Genomic DNA, 16,581 nt, shown 5'->3' with positions numbered 1-16,581 from the left:
GTGGGCTCGGCCCTGGCGGCCTGCCCTCACCCTTGCGCCTGCCCTCTCTCCGCCTGGCTCAGCTTCCGCATGCGACAAGTGAACATCGTGGGCACTAGCCCACCCAGCCAGCCTTCTAGAAAGATCCAGACCCTCCAGGCACCCCCTGACACGGCCCCGGCCAACGTGACCCTGCGCACGGCCAGTGAGACCAGCCTGTGGCTCCGCTGGATGGTGAGGCTCCCGCAAGCACGGCGAGGGCCCTGGGGGTGGGACGTCTGCTTGCGCCTCATCGCCCTGCAGAAGTGGGCATCTGCTGGCTCACCTCCAGCCTCCTTCTCGCTTCTGGCCGTCAGTCTTAGCCAAACGAACAAGTGTTCTACATGACGAGAAGTTAGAAAACACTTTATTGAGCGTTGCCATGTGCCAAACATTTTATCTTTTTTCTTCCATATAATCCTGCAAAGGACATATTACTATCCCAAGTTACAGCTAAGAAAAATGAGGCTCAGAGAGGTTATGCGTTCACCCAGTCACACAGCTCCCTGCGGTGGTTCTGGGATTCAGACCTAAGTAGTCTCGCCCACCAAGTCGGAGAATGAGTGGCTCCTCCTGAGGTTCAGGGAGAGTTGGCAGAGCCATTAAGCTCTGTCCCCGTAGGCTCCACGTCGAGGGTTATTACCCCACGTGACCCCGCACGAGTTAGTGATACGGCTGAGGGCTTCCCCTCCCGCCAGGCGCTGTCTGAGTGTTCTGACTGCTATCGGTGTTGGACACTGAGCCCTCCCCGTGGGAGCCTGTGACAGTAATCCTGGCCCCACTTTACAGATGACGAAACTGAGGCAGAGAGAGGTGGGATAACTTTCCCAAGTAGCCTTCCCTCCATCCTCCCACACCCTCTAGTTAACAGCAGGGCTCAGAATCCCAACCCAGGGAGTCTGGCCCCTGAAACCCACTGCCGTAAACCCTGAGCATGCTTTTGTTCTGGGGGAACAAGAGAACATTTCTCCCCCTGAACATTCCCCCGGGACAGCATTTCCCAGGATGAAGCCCCACAGAGCAGCAAACCAGGAGGAATTCCTAGATGAGGAGACGTGGGGCCAGCTCTGCACAGCCCAGCTTCTTAGAAAACCCAGGAACCCTAGCTTTGGGGGGAGTTTGCCCAACTCTGCTTCACTTGGTCCCTCCAGCCACCAACTCGTTTTTTTAAACATTCGTTTATTGATATATTTATTTCGCTGCATCAGGTCTTAGTTGCCACGTGTGGGGTCCTAGTCATGGTGAACAGACTCTCTGGTCGCAGCGCATGAGCTCAGGAGGAGCGGGGCAGGGGCTGTAGTTGCTCCATGGCATATGGGATCTTAGTTCCCCGCCCAGGGATCAAACCCACGTCCCCTGCATTGCAAGGCGAGTTCTTAACCACTGGACCACCAAGGAAGTCCCCACACAACTCCTTTTGGCCTCCACTAAAGAAAGCTGAGCGCCGAAGAATTGATGCTTTTGAACTGTGGTGTTGGAGAAGACTCTTGAGAGTCCCTTGGACTGCAAGGAGATCCAACCAGTCCATCCTAAAGGAAATCAGTCCTGAATATTCATTGGAAGGACTGACGCTGAAGCTGAAACTCCAATACTTTGGCCACCCGATGCAAAGAACTGACTCATTTGAAAAGACCCTGATGCTGGGAAAGATTGAAGGCGGGAGGAGAAGGGGACGACAGAGGATGAGATGGTTGGATGGCATCACTGACTCGATGGACATGAGTTTGAGCAAACTCTGGGAGTTGATGATGGACAGGGAGGCCTGGCGTGCTGCAGTCCATGGGGCCGCAGAGTCGGACATGACTGACCGACTGAACTGAACTTAACTGAAAGATCTTTACTAGTTGTCCCAAACTCAACTTAAAAAGCACCGAGCTTTGGTTTATCAGAACCAAAGCTTATCAGGGTTATGGTTTATCAGGTCATTGCTGCCTTTCATTTACGTAGACAGCCTGACAGAGGCGCTGGTGACTGTAAGCCCTGGATAAGCGCTAATTATGAACAGTGAGCCCCGCCCCGCCCCCCTCTGCCAGCTGCAGGCACCTGGCGGAGCTGTCCACCTGCCCAGCCCACCACCCCCCATCCCCACTTCCCTCCTCCGCTCCGCTCCCCTCCAGGCTGGCTCTCTGATTGCCCCCTGCCCCTCGCTCTAAGGTTTCCAAGTACTAAAAGGCTGAGACGTCCAATACCCGGGGTGGGGGCCGGAGGGGCAGAGGAGGCAGTTGCCAGGCTGTGCGGGGCCTGGGCCCCTTGGGGCCCCCCTAATGGCGTGGCCCCTTACCTTTCCTTAGCAGGCGAGGGAGCCTGTGACCTGGGCCCAGCTCGAGCTCTCAGGCGCATCGATCGCTGCCTTAATGGTCTCTGGTCTGTTTCACTGAGTGTCTGTAGGAGCGGGGCCGGGGAGAGAGTATGGAGGGGGCGAGGCACAGGCTGAGGAGCTGGAGAAAGTGGGTCAGAACATGGGGGCCCGTGGATCAGGGGCTCTTTGGGGAAGCACAGCGGGGGCCGGTGAGAGCTGAGAGCACCCCAGCTCCAGCCCTGCCACCGTCAGAGCGAGAGTCTTCTAGCGCCTGCCCGGGTCACAGGCTGCCCCCAACAGGCCCACGTCTCCACTGCGGGTCAGCACCGCCAAGTTCATCCAGATGACCTTAAGGCAGTGTCCTCAGCCTCACCAGCCTAGTCACAGGCCCAGGAGAGGAAGTTGTTTTTGTTTTTTTTTTTCTCTTCACCGAGACTCCAAGAAGAAGAGGGAGGCTGAAAATGCACAGGAGAGGCGGAGGTGCGCTGGGCGGAAGGGCTTCCTGGCAGCGGCTCCTGTGCTGGAGACGCTGTCTCCGCACGCTTGTTCTCCAAGGGCAGACGCGAGCTGAGATCGGGCATGTTGCAAGCAGTTAAATAAGTATCTGTCGGCAGGCTGGGGGAGCGAGTTTAGTGGCAGAGACCGCGGCCAAAGGTGCCACGTGTTAGACAGCCTTTAAGCCGCTCCTCCTGGGCCAGCCCCCTCGGCAGGGTCGTAAATTTGTCGTACACACTGTAGAGTGGTTTCTGCCTCTCCTCTGAGCCCAGGGGGAGACTTGGGGAGAAGGTGGGGCCGTCAGAAACACAGAGTCACACAACCAAGCCATGCTCAGCGTTGAGCGTGCCTCACACGGTGCCGAGAGGCTGGGCAGTGGGCTGGGTAATCCCGAAGTCTCCCTGGAAGAGGCCGCACGAGCCTGGCAGGTCTGCGCAGCGTGCGGCAGGCCTCACAGCAGTCTGCGCCCCACCCCCATCCCCCCTGCAGCCTCTCCCGGAGATGGCATACAACGGGAACCCCGAGTCGGTGGGCTACAAGATCAAGTACAGCCGGGCAGACGGCCACGGCAAGACACTGAGCCACGTGGTCCACGACCGTGTGGAGCGCGAGTGCACCATCGAAGACCTGGAGGAGTGGACGGAGTACCGCGCACAGGTGCAGGCCTTCAATGCCGTCGGGAGCGGGCCCTGGAGCCCGGCGGTGATGGGCCGGACCCGGGAGTCAGGTACCGGCCCGGGTGCCCGGCCCTCACCCAGGTCACCTCCCTGTGGCCTGGGGACACCCTGCCTCGGTCCCTAAGGCTGGAGCTGCTGTGCAGGAATGTCCTGGGCTCATTCTCCTGCTTGTGCTCAGCGTCTGGCAGAGCATCCTCTGTGTGTGTGTGTGTGTGTGTGTGTGCGCGCGCGTGCGTGTGCGTGTGTCTCTAGTACCTGATCCTTCCCTGCACTGCTTCCTAAGTTAGGGGGACAGGTTCCCAGGAGGCGATAGCTGGCTCTGCGCCCTTTAACCCTGACCTCAGTGATGCCTGCAAGACCCCACGATTGGAGGTGGGGGAGGGGAAGGGGGTGTGGGTTGGGTTAGCTCTCAGAACATTCCAGAATCACAGCCGCTCACAGGGGCCTGGCAAGGGAAAACCCACAGAATATGTGCTCCCAGCCTGCAGGCAGCCCTCATGCGTCCGCACGTGGTGGGTACCCTGTGGCTTCTTCCTGACGCCCTTTAAATGATGGCTCCCTTCCCACCGGGCTCCCCCCGCCTGCACCCCACGGCTGCACTGGCAGGAAGCGCAGGCTCATCCTGTTGTGAGTCTGAGCGGGGGTCACAGGGGCTCACCTCGTGCCAGAAGCAGCACGTGTGACGCTCCGGAGCCAAGAGCATCACGGTCGCAGTGAACATCATCATAGTTTGCTGTTTGGGGACCGCACCCCCGTTCCTTCCCTGGACTCCCTCCACCTGTCCACTGCGGGGTCCACGCTGGGTCCTGAGCCCCTCCTTCCCCTCCCTCCTCCCCCAGTGCCGTCCTCCGGCCCCACCAACGTGTCTGCGCTGGCCACCACCTCCAGCAGCATGCTGGTGCGCTGGAACGAGGTCCCCGAGGCCGACCGCAACGGGCTCGTGCTGGGCTACAAGGTGAGGGGCTCCCTGCTTCCCCGTCCAGGCACCCTGTCCTGGCGAGCCCCTGGTGCTCAGGACGCTGCCTTCTAGAGTGGACACGGGGGATCTGCCTGCCAGCATCCACAGGTCACCACGGCAACCAGGGAGTCCTCCCTTGGGGGTGGGGAAGCTTCCCATGAGGGCTGTGGGTCCTGGGGGGTCAGCTCCGCCTCCCCCAGGAAGCCACACTGGGTCACTCACTCTCAGCCCCCACAGGCCCAGATTCAGTTTCCATCATCTTCTAGAATTCCTTCCAAGCCTGCGCCTACAGCCCCAGCCTGGAAGTCATGAGACATCCCAGCGCTGCGGCTCCTGGCTGTGTGACCTTGAGCAAGTCAGGCCCCCTCTCTGGGCCTGTTTTCCTAGCTGGATGCTCTCCGAGGAAGTTCCAGCTCTGCAGCTTTAGTGCATCTCTGTGTCCCCCTCCCTCCCCAAGCACTAGCTTGTGTAACCCGGGGACCAAACCCCTCCAGGTCCACCCACTCATCCTCACCACCCCCCACCCAGCTCCTGGGGAGGAGACAGGAGACGTTCTGGCAATACCAGAACACGGCCCTGACCCTGCGCTGGGCTCTGACAGGTACTGTACAAGGAGAAGGACTCGGACGCCCCACCCCGGTTCTGGCTGGTGGAAGGGAACTCTTCCCGCAGCGCCCAGCTCACAGGCCTGGGCAAGTACGTGCTGTATGAGATCCAGGTGCTGGCCTTCACACGCATCGGCGACGGGGGCCCCAGCCACCCTCCCATCCTGGAGCGGACCCTGGACGACGGTGAGGTCACACCCCCCCCCCAGGGTCTGGGCAAGGCTGGGAGCTGCGCTTCCCCCCGCACCACCCCCTGCCCAGCCCTGCCCCTCCTGGAATCTCCCGCTGCCCCAAAGGGAACTGTGGCCTCAGGCTTCCCCTGGGGGAGCAGGCTTCTGAGGGCCACCTGCCCACTGCAGGGAAGGCTAGCAACAGACCTCATCCCTAGGGAAGAGATGCCAGCGCATGGGGCCTTTGGCATCTAATCCAGCCTCGCTGGGGCAAGAAAAGAGAACCTGCGCCCCTTTTGCTTCTTGTCCACTTGGGGGCAGGCTCAGGCCTAGAGCAGGTCTGTGCAAGGGAGAGGCCTGGTTTTCCCTTTGCACAAGCCTGTGGGTCCTGTTTGCCAACGAGTGACTCCAGCTGAGCTCCAGGCGTCCATCTCTGCGGCAAAACACCCCATCAGAGGCCGCCCTGACAGGTCCTTTGCCCCGCTTCCTGCCCACATGCATCCTCACATGCTGCTCAGCACAAACATCGGTGGGGTCGGGCCAAGAGGGCCAAAGGAAGCCCAAACACCATGTGTCTCTGTGCTCAAAAGCGATAAATCAAGCTAATGATCTGTTAAATTAAATATGTTTCATCCTTCCGCCTTGACAAATATACCCTCCTAATGACCTGGAAGGCCAAGTTCAAATTTAGAAATCTCAGCTTCCTTGGCGTTCCCGGTGGGATGGAAGCTGTGCAGGAAAACCTATGCCCCCGTCACCCTGGTTCTCTCCCCTCCTCAGCCCCTTCCCCTCTGGCCTATACCCGTCTCCATCCACATACGTGCCCCAAAACAGCCGCCCGTTGGCCATTCCTGGGTCCAGAAGGGCAAGTCTGCACCCTGGGATGGGTGGATCCGGGGAACAGACCCAGGAAGCATGCTTGGGGCTGTTTGGACAGGGAGCCCCAGATCTGAGGATTCCAGAGAGAGGTCTGGAAAGAGGAGTGGTGCCAGCTCGGGATGGGCACTTCCGTTTGCCCCCAGGCTGGAGCCTGGGTCCCTTCTACTTCCTGCCGAATAATACCTGGGTCCCTTCTACTTCCTGCCGAATAATACATAAACCTCCCTGATCACATGTCTGTGCCCCATGCTCACACACAGACACACACTCCCCCGCAGCTCACTGAGCCGAGCGGCCCTGTCCCCCGCCTCCCCCGAGCTGTTCTGCGAGAGCGGGGTGGGTCATCTCCCGCCTCCCCCAAGCTGTTCTGCAGGAGCCGGGTGGGTCTGGGGGCTGAGCAGCCGGCCGCACCATCACCTGCTCCTCCCTTGTGCCCCCCAGTCCCGGGACCCCCTGTGGGCATCCTGTTCCCGGAGGTGCGGACCACATCAGTGCGGCTGGTCTGGCAGCCCCCCGCTGCCCCCAACGGCATCATTCTTGGTAAGGCCTTCCCCTTCCCCTGCCCTGGCCACAGAAGCAGGAGGTGTAAGATACAAAGGAGACAGATTCTGCGTTGGCAGGAGGGAGACTGAGCCCAGGCAGCGTTCACATATCCTCGAGAAAGGTTCTGACTTCTCCCACTGGAAATCTCAGTCTGGCAGAGGACAGATTTGTGGTGGCCCAGGGGGAGGGGGAGGGGGAGAGGGGGAGTTTGGGGTCAGCAGGTGAGAACCCTAGAATGGACGGACAGCGAGGTCCTCCCTGAACACAGGGAGCTGTGTTCAGTGTGTTGGGATAAACCCTAATAGAAGAGAATACTATAAAAAGAATGCGCGTGTACACATATTACTGAGTCACCTTGCTACACGGCAGAAATCAACGTAACACTGTGAATCGACTAAACATCAACTTAAAAAAAAAAGAAACTGTAAGATTATCAGCTGGAAGGCATGGTCAGGTTCAGGTCTCTTAAGGATCATTGATTAGTTCTGTGCCCCCACAGAGGGGCAGGAAGGGCCACTAATCAGCTCTGTGCCCCAAGAACCCCAGGGCCCCAGCTGACGGGCCATCTGGTAAACCTCGGCCATGGCTTTTAAGTGTGGCCAGGTCAGGCTGCCCTGACAGGCTCAGTCCGGAGGTTATCACAGGTGGGAAATGGGGCCCACAGCCCCCAGCAGGGATGCTGTAGATGGGAAGCACCATTTCATACCCAAGGCTCCTCCCTTAACACACACACACACACACACACACACACACACACTCACACTCACAGATGCAGGAGGAGGTGCAGGGTTGAGAGCAGCAGCCGTGTGAACTTGAGCCCATCTTCTCCCCTCCACGGCCTCAGCCCCTCACCTGTAATGTGGGGACTGGACCACCTATGTCCGGTTCAGGGCTCTCAATCCCAGCACCTCCCGGTGAAAGTCACGCCTCTGCAGAGTGGAGGTGGGGAGGGCACGCGACTTGGACTCAGAAAGACCTGGGCTGGCTGGACTTCTGGCTTGGTCACTTCCTGTTAAGTGGTCTGGCCTCTCTGAGCCTCAGTGTCCTCCTTGGGGGGCTGGGCTGGGTGGAGGAGGGGATCACAGCTGTCCAAGGCCCCCAGAGTCACACTCCCCAGGGGGCAGCTGAGGACGTGAGAGTGACCCAGGGTGGCTCAGGGGCAGACACTGTGGTGGCCGCGGGTTTGGGGCCCTGGGGGCAGCCTGCCCCGCCTCCCAGCGCCGCCCCCCCACTTCCCGCCCCGCAGCGTACCAGATCACGCACCGGCTCAACGCCACCTCGGCCAACGCCGCCGCTGTGGAGGTGCTCGCGCCCAGCGCCCGCCAGTTCACAGCCACCGGCCTCAAGCCGGAGTCTGTCTACCTGTTCCGCATCACGGCCCAGACCCGCAAGGGCTGGGGAGAGGCTGCCGAGGCCTTGGTGGTGACCACCGAGAAGAGAGGTGACTGTCCCCTGGGGCCTGGGAGGGGGTGGGCGCTCACCCCCTTTCCTGGTGCCCCGCCAGGGGTGGGCCAGTGACAAGCTGTGAGTCTCTTGTCCTGGTCCCCAGTGAAGAATGGGCTCTCCCCTCTCTGTCCCCAAGGCCAGCACCAGCTCCAGTTGGCTTCCAGAGCTGGGCGGGGTGGTCCCCTTCCCAGGACCGTGCTCTGAGCTGGTACTGGTTTTCCGAAGAGGGGGTTGGTGAGGCCAACTTCCCTCCTCACTCCCCGCCCCCTCAACAGAGGGATCCAGTTGGGTGCAAAACGGGGCTGCAGCCCGGAGCTCCGGCTGCCTTCACCCTGCGGCCCTGAGCTGGCTTCTCACCCCAGATAGGGTTCCCCAGAAGCAGGCCTGATCCCCGGGCCCCTGTGAACCTGACTTATCCGACAGTGTTCCCAGAAAAAAACCCAGAAGAACAGTGGTTCTCAACTTGGCACCCCCCACCGGGGCCACTGGGCAAAGTCTGGAGGCCTTTGGGTTGTCACACGTGGAGAGGAAGGCGTCCTGGCACCTAGTGGGTGCAGGCACACAGCCCACAATGTGCGGGACAGGCCCCGTAATAGAGACTCATCCACCCAAAGCCGAAGCGCAGAGAACCCCCGCCACAGGCCGTGGGGACGCGAGAGGGGACCACGCACGGGCGGCGGACACGCCGAGTCCTGTGGAGGGAACGCGGGCTCAGCCACGCTCCGTCAGGGCCAGCCTAGCTCCCATCGCAGCCCCGTGCAGACACGGGGCGAAGGAGCCAGTGTCCACACCTCTCACTGTCAGCCCTGGGGGGTGGGTGGGGTGAATTCCCAGACACCCGGGCCTCTCCTAGCCCAGGGACCACCGCTGACCAGGAGCCCCGATGCTGACTGTCGGGTCCGCTGTGCATGGAAGTGGGCTGGGGAGGCGGGCGAGAACGCGCATCTCTTACTCCCGCCGCGTGCTCACCCGCTCACCCCCTGCTCCGTGCGCCCCCCCAGACCGCCCACAGCCCCCCAGCAAGCCAGTGGTGCAGCAGGAGGACGTCAAGGCACGCAGCGTGCTGCTGTCCTGGGAGCCGGGCAGCGACGGGCTGTCCCCCGTGCGCTACTACACTGTCCAGACCCGCGAGCTGCCCAGCGGCCGGTGGGCGCTGCACTCGGCCTCCGTGAGCCACAACGCCTCCACCTTCCTCGTGGACCGGTGAGGCCCCGCGGCCTGGCCGCCAGCATCTCCACCCTGCCCCGCCCAGCCGGGGCCACAGCACCCTTGGAGGGGCTCCTGGGGGCCCGGAGCCCACCCCCACATGGCTTCCACAGCCCCCATCCCCCAGACCCCTCCCCAGCCACGCACATCCCCTCTGGCTGTGTCCGAACCTCCCTCCCCACCCTCCCTGGAGCCTTGTTAGGGCTGCCTCTTAATTATCTATTTCTGGAGCCTAGAAGCCCCCCTTTCGAGAGAGGCTGGCCACTCTTCATTAGCTGGATCCCGCCAGCCAGCCGGCATCTCCCTCTCCATCTTTAATAGGGGAGTGGAGCTCCGCTCCGAAATCTTGCCTTCAATTTAATTCCTACTGGGATGCATTTTTAATATTCCAGTTGACGTGCCCGAGAGTTTTGAGCAATACTCTTCTCCTCCCCACCCTCCGCCGCACCCCCAATAAATCAAAAAGGAAGCCGTTTGCCTGGAGAGGAAATGAGCCTTACAGAGATGAAGTGCTGGTTAACTCTTGAGACCCTCAGCCCCTCCTGAATTTACTAAGTGCAAGAGCGGGCTGGCAGTTCTTGGGGGCAGGGTCAGCTCCCAGTGGGGTTCCTCTGCCTGCAGGCCCCTCCGAGGTAGGAAATATGTGGACGTTTCCACTTGGGGACCTCTGGCTGGGACCAAGGGTGAGGCCACGCCCGGAGCCGGCCTGGTCTAGGGGCCCCAGGTTGCAGTCACAGCAGACCGTCCTTCTGAGACTCCATCTTCCTGTCTGTGTAGTGGATCTGCACCCTCCCGGGCTGCCCTGGGGAGATGGCGAGCAGAGATGGGGGACCAAAGGGACACCTCCCCGTTCATTTATTCCGATTCTTCTACAGGCTCAAGCCCTTCACGTCCTACAAGTTCCGCGTGAAGGCAACCAACGACATCGGAGACAGCGAGTTCAGCGAGGAGTCAGAACCCCTGACCACCCTGCAAGCCGGTCAGCGCCCTCTGCTTGGTCTCTCTCTCAGTCCCCTGGGCAGTTCTGGGCACTGGGCATTCTCTTTGTGGGGAGGGGGCCTCCAAAGATGGAGGGACTCTAGGCCTGCTGGATCCTTGGTCTGGCTCCCTGGGCAGACTCCCAAGGAGATTTGGGTCCGAGGGGCTTTCTCCAGGGCTCAGCACCCATAGCCAGCCTGGCGTCCTCATGTCTCCGAGTTCACGGCCAACCCCAGGAAGCCGCGTCTGCGTGGGGAGGCAGAGAGGAGAGGCTCCAGGCCCTCGGCTCTGGGCAGGGGCCAGGGTCCCGGCCCCTCTCCCCATCCACATTGGCTCTTCTTGCGCAGGAGTTGGGGCAGGCAGTGGGGGTGGATTGTGCCTGAAGCGGGACCAGCATCAGTGGAACCTGGTTCCCATGGCGTCCCAGGGGCCCCAGAGCTCAGCTGCCCACCTCTCCCCACAGCCCCCGACGAAGCGCCCACCATCGTGTCCGTGACACCCCACACCACCACCTCGGTGCTGATCCGATGGCAGGTACGGCCGGCAGGTGGGGAGGGGCCCGTGTCCCGCGCAGACTCGGTCACAGTCTGCGCTCAGACCAGCAATTCACCAGCCCTGGCAGGACCGGAACACGGTACCCACATGCATAGACACGCACACTCACATGTACACGGACACACCCTTCACTCCTTTCCCCATAATCAGATCCTGCCACGTACCCTTGTGTGGATGAGGACCCAGACTCGGGGAGGGGATGAGAAAGTCCCAGGGCACCCAGCTACTAGCTGGCCCTAGGTGCCCTGAGGTCAGCAGAATCCTCGGACAGAGACAGGCGTGGGGCATCCAGGGTCTCCATGAACCCAGCCCTGCTCTGGGTGAAGGGGTTCCCAATAGAGACCAGACACAGGTTTGCGTGCCCCACCTGTGCCTGGGCCGGGCTCTGACCTGTGAGCAGGAACCCACTGTCCAGGTACAAAGAATCCCCTTTCCATCCCTGCCCACTCCCAGCCACTGCTTATGTGGGCACTGCCTCTCACATGGCCAGAGGAAGACCCAGGACACTTCTCAGAGAACCAGCTGCCCCTGGGTACCTTTGGGACCCTCCCCAACCCCCTGAAGTCCAGCCATGGGGCTCAGCAGGTCACCCCCAGAGGCCCCCAAACCAGGAACTGTGTCTCCTTTTCTCAGGATTAGAGGGGCAGGTGCCAACCTTTGCCTACCTGCAGTCCCCCTGAAGGGGAAGCCTTTGAGGAGGAGACAGGAGGGACCTTCCCCAACCCTCCCCCAGCCCCAGGGCCCCCTGACCAGGACGGTCCCCAAAGACAAAATGACCTGGAGCAACCAGGAGCCAGTGGAGGCTGGAGCAGGGCGGGGCCGTCCTGATGGAGTGAGCCGCAGGGAGGTGCCAGATGCAGCCAGGGACACAATTAAGGAGCTCATAAAAGGCTGAACTGTTGCAGCGGGTTTCTTAGAAGAGGTGTCATAAAAGGTAGTTTCCACCTTCTCCAGAAGCCTGTTCTCCAGCTCATCTGAGGACGGGAGCAGAAAGCAAAGGAGAAAACGATAAAGACAGAGGCGCAGTGCAGGGCGACACACTCGCCCTGGGTCTCGCTCAACAGCAGGGCGAGGGCTCTCCCTAGTTCCTAATTCCTGGGAAACTCAAAGAGATCTCAGCCAGGGTGGTGATCATGTGAGGAAGTTTCTAGACAAGGAATGACACTTTAAGACTCGCTCTGCATCCAGAGTCGTGCTCAGAGCCCCCACAATGCTGTGTGACCTTGGGCAAGTTCCTTTCCATCTCTGAGCCTCGTTTTCCTGCTCTGTTCAGTGGGAATGGCGTGGTCATCCCTGCCGTGCCCTGCCTCACAGAGAATGCTACCGGGGTGGAATAACCTCGCTGGAAATGCTCGGAAAATTCAAGCTGCTCATTGCCACTTTGATTCCTTTTCCTGGTCCAGACGCAGCCCCTGCCCTGTCCCTGCTGGAGGCCTTGTGGGGGAGGGAGGGAAGGAAGGAGGGGCCGAGTGGAAGGGGACGTGCCCAGCGGGCTCCATCCTGCCACCCCCTGCCCTGCAGCCGCCGTCTGAGGACAAGATCAACGGAATCCTTCTGGGCTTCCGGATCCGCTACCGGGAGCTGCTCTACGACGGACTGAGGGGCTTCACGCTGCGTGGCATCAACAACCCAGGGGCCAAGTGGGCGGAGCTCACCTGTGAGTGACAGCGGAGGGAGTTGGGGTGGGCGGAGCCTGAACCTCCCAGCTTCCTGGAACCTGGTTAACCTGGACCTCTGCCGCCCTCCCCTGTGCGCGCCTCTCACCCCGTCCCGTTCAGTCACCAAGTGCATGCTTCCTTAGCACTTCACACGCCCCCGGACACTGGGGGGACACCAGGGAACAAGACAGACAGGGTCCCTGCGCTCTCAGAGCTTGCAGGCTGGAGGAGGAGCCAGGTGCTGGAGAAGAAAACCCTGGTAGGGGTGTCTAAGACTGCTGGCATGACCGTTGTGAAGGGCATATTCCAGGGGAGCCTAAAGCCGGTGTCAGACAAGAGGTCCCAGGGGATGCCCTTGGCGATGGCCCTGATGGATGATTCCAGGTCTTAAAGAAGTGGGGGTGGGGGGTCCTGGCATGTGCAAAGGGCCTGAACTGGGAAGGACTCAAAGCCAAGCCTGGTCGTGTCCCAAGGGCAGCAGTCTGGCCCCTTCTGGTTCCTTGGAGAGGTTACTGTTCTGCCCTGGGGTCCTCAGAGCCCAGCCTGCCTCTGCAACTGGAAGGAAGACGCGAGAAGCCGAGTAGAAACCCCAGAGAGTCATTCAAGCTAGGGAAGGATGCGCCGTGCTTTCGGTTAGGACGGTTACTTCAGGGACTTGAAGATGATGGCTGGTGATGGGCAGGGGGCCCAGGTAGAGGCAAATACGGCGATGTAGGGGAGAGCCGGAGGTTGGCCCCGAGGAAACAGGCTTGGGACAGAGTTGAGCCAGTCTGGGAGATGCCGTGCTGTGGTCCACCCCCCACTGATTCATGCTGGGGACGGGCAGGGGTCGCAGGAAATCAGTCTCCAGATGGGTAGTGGGACCAGACCAGAGACAGGTGGGAGCGGAGGAGCAGCTTAAGATCCTCTTGATCCGTCTTGACGCTTCCTTCCATCCTTCTCTTAAACCCTCTGCGCCCTGTCTTCCAGAGGGTATTAGCAGAGAACAAGATGATTGAACACGGAGCCAAGGAAAATTAATAGAAAAAAACTCAGAAGTAGCTGATCCAACAGCTTGCATTCTTCTTTTTTTTTTTATCTTTTGGCAGACATGTGCTAGTGGCTGTGTTTTTATAGGCCTGTGTATAATACAGTCGTATTTCCTAGTAGTAAAATGGCTTCTGGTTCATATGAGGAAATTAACGACACCGCTCCATCACGGCAGGAACTCAGCCTTTAGACAAGGGCCCAGAGGGTCCCTCAGAACCGTCTCCATCTGGGGATACTGGGCTCCCAGGGGCTCCTGGTGCCCTGTGACTTCCGGCAGGTGCACACCAGGGTGGGGCAGCATCGTCCTGGGAGCTGTCTGCCCCAGCCCCTAACTCAGGAACCTGGAAGCCGCTTCCCTCTGCACGTGTCTTCCCACCCCGCCTCCTCATCGGGGTCTCTGTGGCACGGCGGGTGTGTACTAACCTCCTCTCTCTGCTGTCTCCCTCCGGCCCCCTCCGCACCCCACCCCCCGCCCCGACCACCCCCCTGACCCCACCCCATAGCCTTCTACTCCATGCGGAACCTGAGCCGGCCCAGCCTCACGCAGTACGAGCTGGACAGTAAGTCCCCTTGCACAGCAGCTCCCCGACGGGCCAGGCCTTCCACGGGGAGGGGAGAGGGGCCTCCGAGGACGCCTGCCGGCAGCCCAGAGCTGCGCCCACCTCAGGCTGCTTGAGGAAAGGCGCCTCCCTGCACACACGTGATGTTCCTGAAATGCACAGAAAAACAGGGAGTCTCCCGGGAGGGTCTGCCCCAGCCCTCATCCATCAGGACAGAAGAGAAAGGAAAATGGCTTTGGTCTTATGCTCTGGGGAGCCGGGGATGGTGACAGGGGATCCATGGTAGGACCCGGTGGTCCCGCTGGTTGGATGTGTGGGGGTTCACGCTGCTGCTGCCGCCCATCTCGTCCAACAAAGGCACTTGTCAGCTCAGCTGTTTTGCCCGCCGAGTTCTACCCTGAAGTGAGCAGAGCCCTTTCTTCCCCCAGGGACCAGGACAAGTCCCTGGCCAGTGCCCTGGCTCCCCACCCTCACTCTTTCCCTACATCCCAGAGGGTGCTTGGTTCTCCCCAAGACCCAGAGCCTTGAGCCAGGGGGCCTCCCGTTAGGGGCCCACGTTAGACTGAGTTATTCATCTCCTTCCTTCCTCGTGTGCGCAAGCCCAGGGCTGTCAGGGTGGTTAGAACGCCCACCTGGGGAGGGGGAGCAGAGAGGAGCCCCCCAGCAGGCACAGTGATGCCCCCCCAGGTGTCAGGCCCGTTTTCCTGCAACTGCCCCCCTCCCAGCTTCTAAGTGTCTCCCCCCAAACACCCCAAAGTGAGTAGAAACAGAGGGTTTCTTGGCACCAAATTCACATCCAATAAGCCCCTCTCTCTAAGGCTGAGCCCCGCCCCCATGTTGAGAGTTGGTTTAGGGAGACTGGGGGTGGGGCGGGGGGGATGGGAAGGAGCTGGGAACCTGGCAGCCCTGTGATCAGGGTACCAGGACAGGCAGGGAAGAAGCGGCCTGTGACCCGGCGTGTCATTCGCACCTGTTGTCCCAGCGTGAACGTCAGTAGTGCCCCTTTCGATCCTAAAAGCGTCCGGGATGGTCGCATCCTGTGCGGGGTCCCAGGGATGAGCCAAGGCGTCCCCCGCCGCGGGCCAGCCGCCCCCCAGCTGTTCCCTGTCCTTTCCTGGGCCTGCACCCCGGGGTCCAGGCTCGCAGAGGAGCGTCATCTCAGCCCCCCGCAGCCTCCGCCCTCCATGACGTGAGCTCTGTGTCTCTCCACTCCCTGTCGCCCCCAGACCTGAACAAGCACAGGCGCTATGAGATCCGCATGAGCGTGTACAACGCCGTGGGTGAGGGGCCCTCCAGCCCGCCGCACGAGGTCTTTGTCGGGGAGGCAGGTGAGCACCGCTGCACTTCCAGCCCCCTCCCACCCCGGCCCTCCCCTGCCCCAAGAAGCCCAGCAGGAGGGGGTCTGGGATCTCGGGGCCCAGCCCGGCCCAGCGCCTCCTCCCTGGGGGCTCTCTGCACACTCGGTTCCCCTCTTGCCCCCCAGTGCCCACGGCAGCGCCCCGCAACGTGGCCGTCCATGGCCCCACGGCCACACAGCTGGACGTGACGTGGGAGCCTCCCCCGTTGGAGAGCCAGAACGGGGACATCCAGGGCTACAAGGTAGGGGTGCTCGGGCGGGGAAGGGGGCCCAGGGGACACAGGGCCCGGCGGGGCCTGGGAGGGACCCAGGTGTGGTAAGGGGCAGAGGTCCTGGGTCTACACTCGCTCTCTTGGCTGTTTGCATCCAACCCACTGAAATACACGCAGCTGGAGCAAAACACTACCCATCCTCCCGGCGTCCCTGGGGCAGGCGGCACTCAGATGCTAGAAACTCGGGCCACACCCCAGCTTGTACCATCCCCACAGCTTCTACAACCCCCGCCCAGCCCACCAGCTCCCAAAGCCAATGTGAGACCCCTGAAACGGTTATTTAGCCAACTCTAGTTACAGTATGGATGCTAACTGAATGGCCAGTTAGTAAAGAACGACCGACAAGGTCTTGGAAATCTCTGTTTAAAGTTATTTCTAGATTTTAGACAATGATGTGTGTTTTGACAGGATTCTATTCGTCTCCGGTATTTGCTAAGCCCTTTAGAACTTCCCTGGTTGCTCAGATGGTAAAGAATCCGCCTGCAAGGCAGGAGACCCAGGTTCGATCCCTGGGTTGGGAAGATCCCCTGGAGAAGGAAACGGCAACCCACTCCAGTATTCGTACCTGGAGAATCCCATGGACAGAGGACCCTGGCAGGGTAGAGTCCACGGGGGTCACAAAGAGTTGAACATGACTAAGCAACTAACATTGCAGTGTTTGCTTAAGACTCCTGAAAGCCTGTTAAAACTGGTAGAGTATAATGATTGTACCCATTGCACAGATGAGGAAACTGAGTCCCAAGTTAGTGACTCAATGAGGTCACCGAAAAAGCTGACAACAGAGCATCAAACTCCAGGTCTGCTGGCCCTTGCCCTGTAGGGGGTGGGGAGGAAGCGCTGGGCACACAGCCACTCGGATGTGCTTAGTCGCTCAGT

The 16,581-nt window shown here is 60.6% G+C and overlaps 1 protein-coding gene across 1 annotated transcript in view; it reads left to right on the top strand.

Annotated features, from left to right (window-relative positions):
* Positions 1 to 16,581, top strand: part of SDK2 (sidekick cell adhesion molecule 2) — a 149,321-nt gene that overhangs the window by 97,771 nt on the left and 34,969 nt on the right. The window contains exons 25-37 of the mRNA XM_055579553.1: positions 63 to 213; positions 3,302 to 3,539; positions 4,329 to 4,444; positions 5,049 to 5,238; positions 6,543 to 6,641; positions 7,891 to 8,085; positions 9,092 to 9,293; positions 10,172 to 10,275; positions 10,738 to 10,808; positions 12,351 to 12,486; positions 14,020 to 14,076; positions 15,303 to 15,404; positions 15,560 to 15,675. Of these exons, the coding sequence (XP_055435528.1) occupies positions 63 to 213; positions 3,302 to 3,539; positions 4,329 to 4,444; positions 5,049 to 5,238; positions 6,543 to 6,641; positions 7,891 to 8,085; positions 9,092 to 9,293; positions 10,172 to 10,275; positions 10,738 to 10,808; positions 12,351 to 12,486; positions 14,020 to 14,076; positions 15,303 to 15,404; positions 15,560 to 15,675 (1,777 nt within the window). The remainder of the gene's footprint in view (positions 1 to 62; positions 214 to 3,301; positions 3,540 to 4,328; positions 4,445 to 5,048; positions 5,239 to 6,542; positions 6,642 to 7,890; positions 8,086 to 9,091; positions 9,294 to 10,171; positions 10,276 to 10,737; positions 10,809 to 12,350; positions 12,487 to 14,019; positions 14,077 to 15,302; positions 15,405 to 15,559; positions 15,676 to 16,581) is intronic.

The sequence above is a fragment of the Bubalus kerabau genome, chromosome 4, assembly GCF_029407905.1.
Source record: "Bubalus kerabau isolate K-KA32 ecotype Philippines breed swamp buffalo chromosome 4, PCC_UOA_SB_1v2, whole genome shotgun sequence".
In the NCBI taxonomy this organism is placed as follows: Eukaryota; Metazoa; Chordata; class Mammalia; order Artiodactyla; family Bovidae; genus Bubalus; species Bubalus kerabau.
The sequence above is the reverse complement of the archived record's forward strand: the minus strand, read 5'-3'. Positions and strand labels throughout refer to the sequence as shown.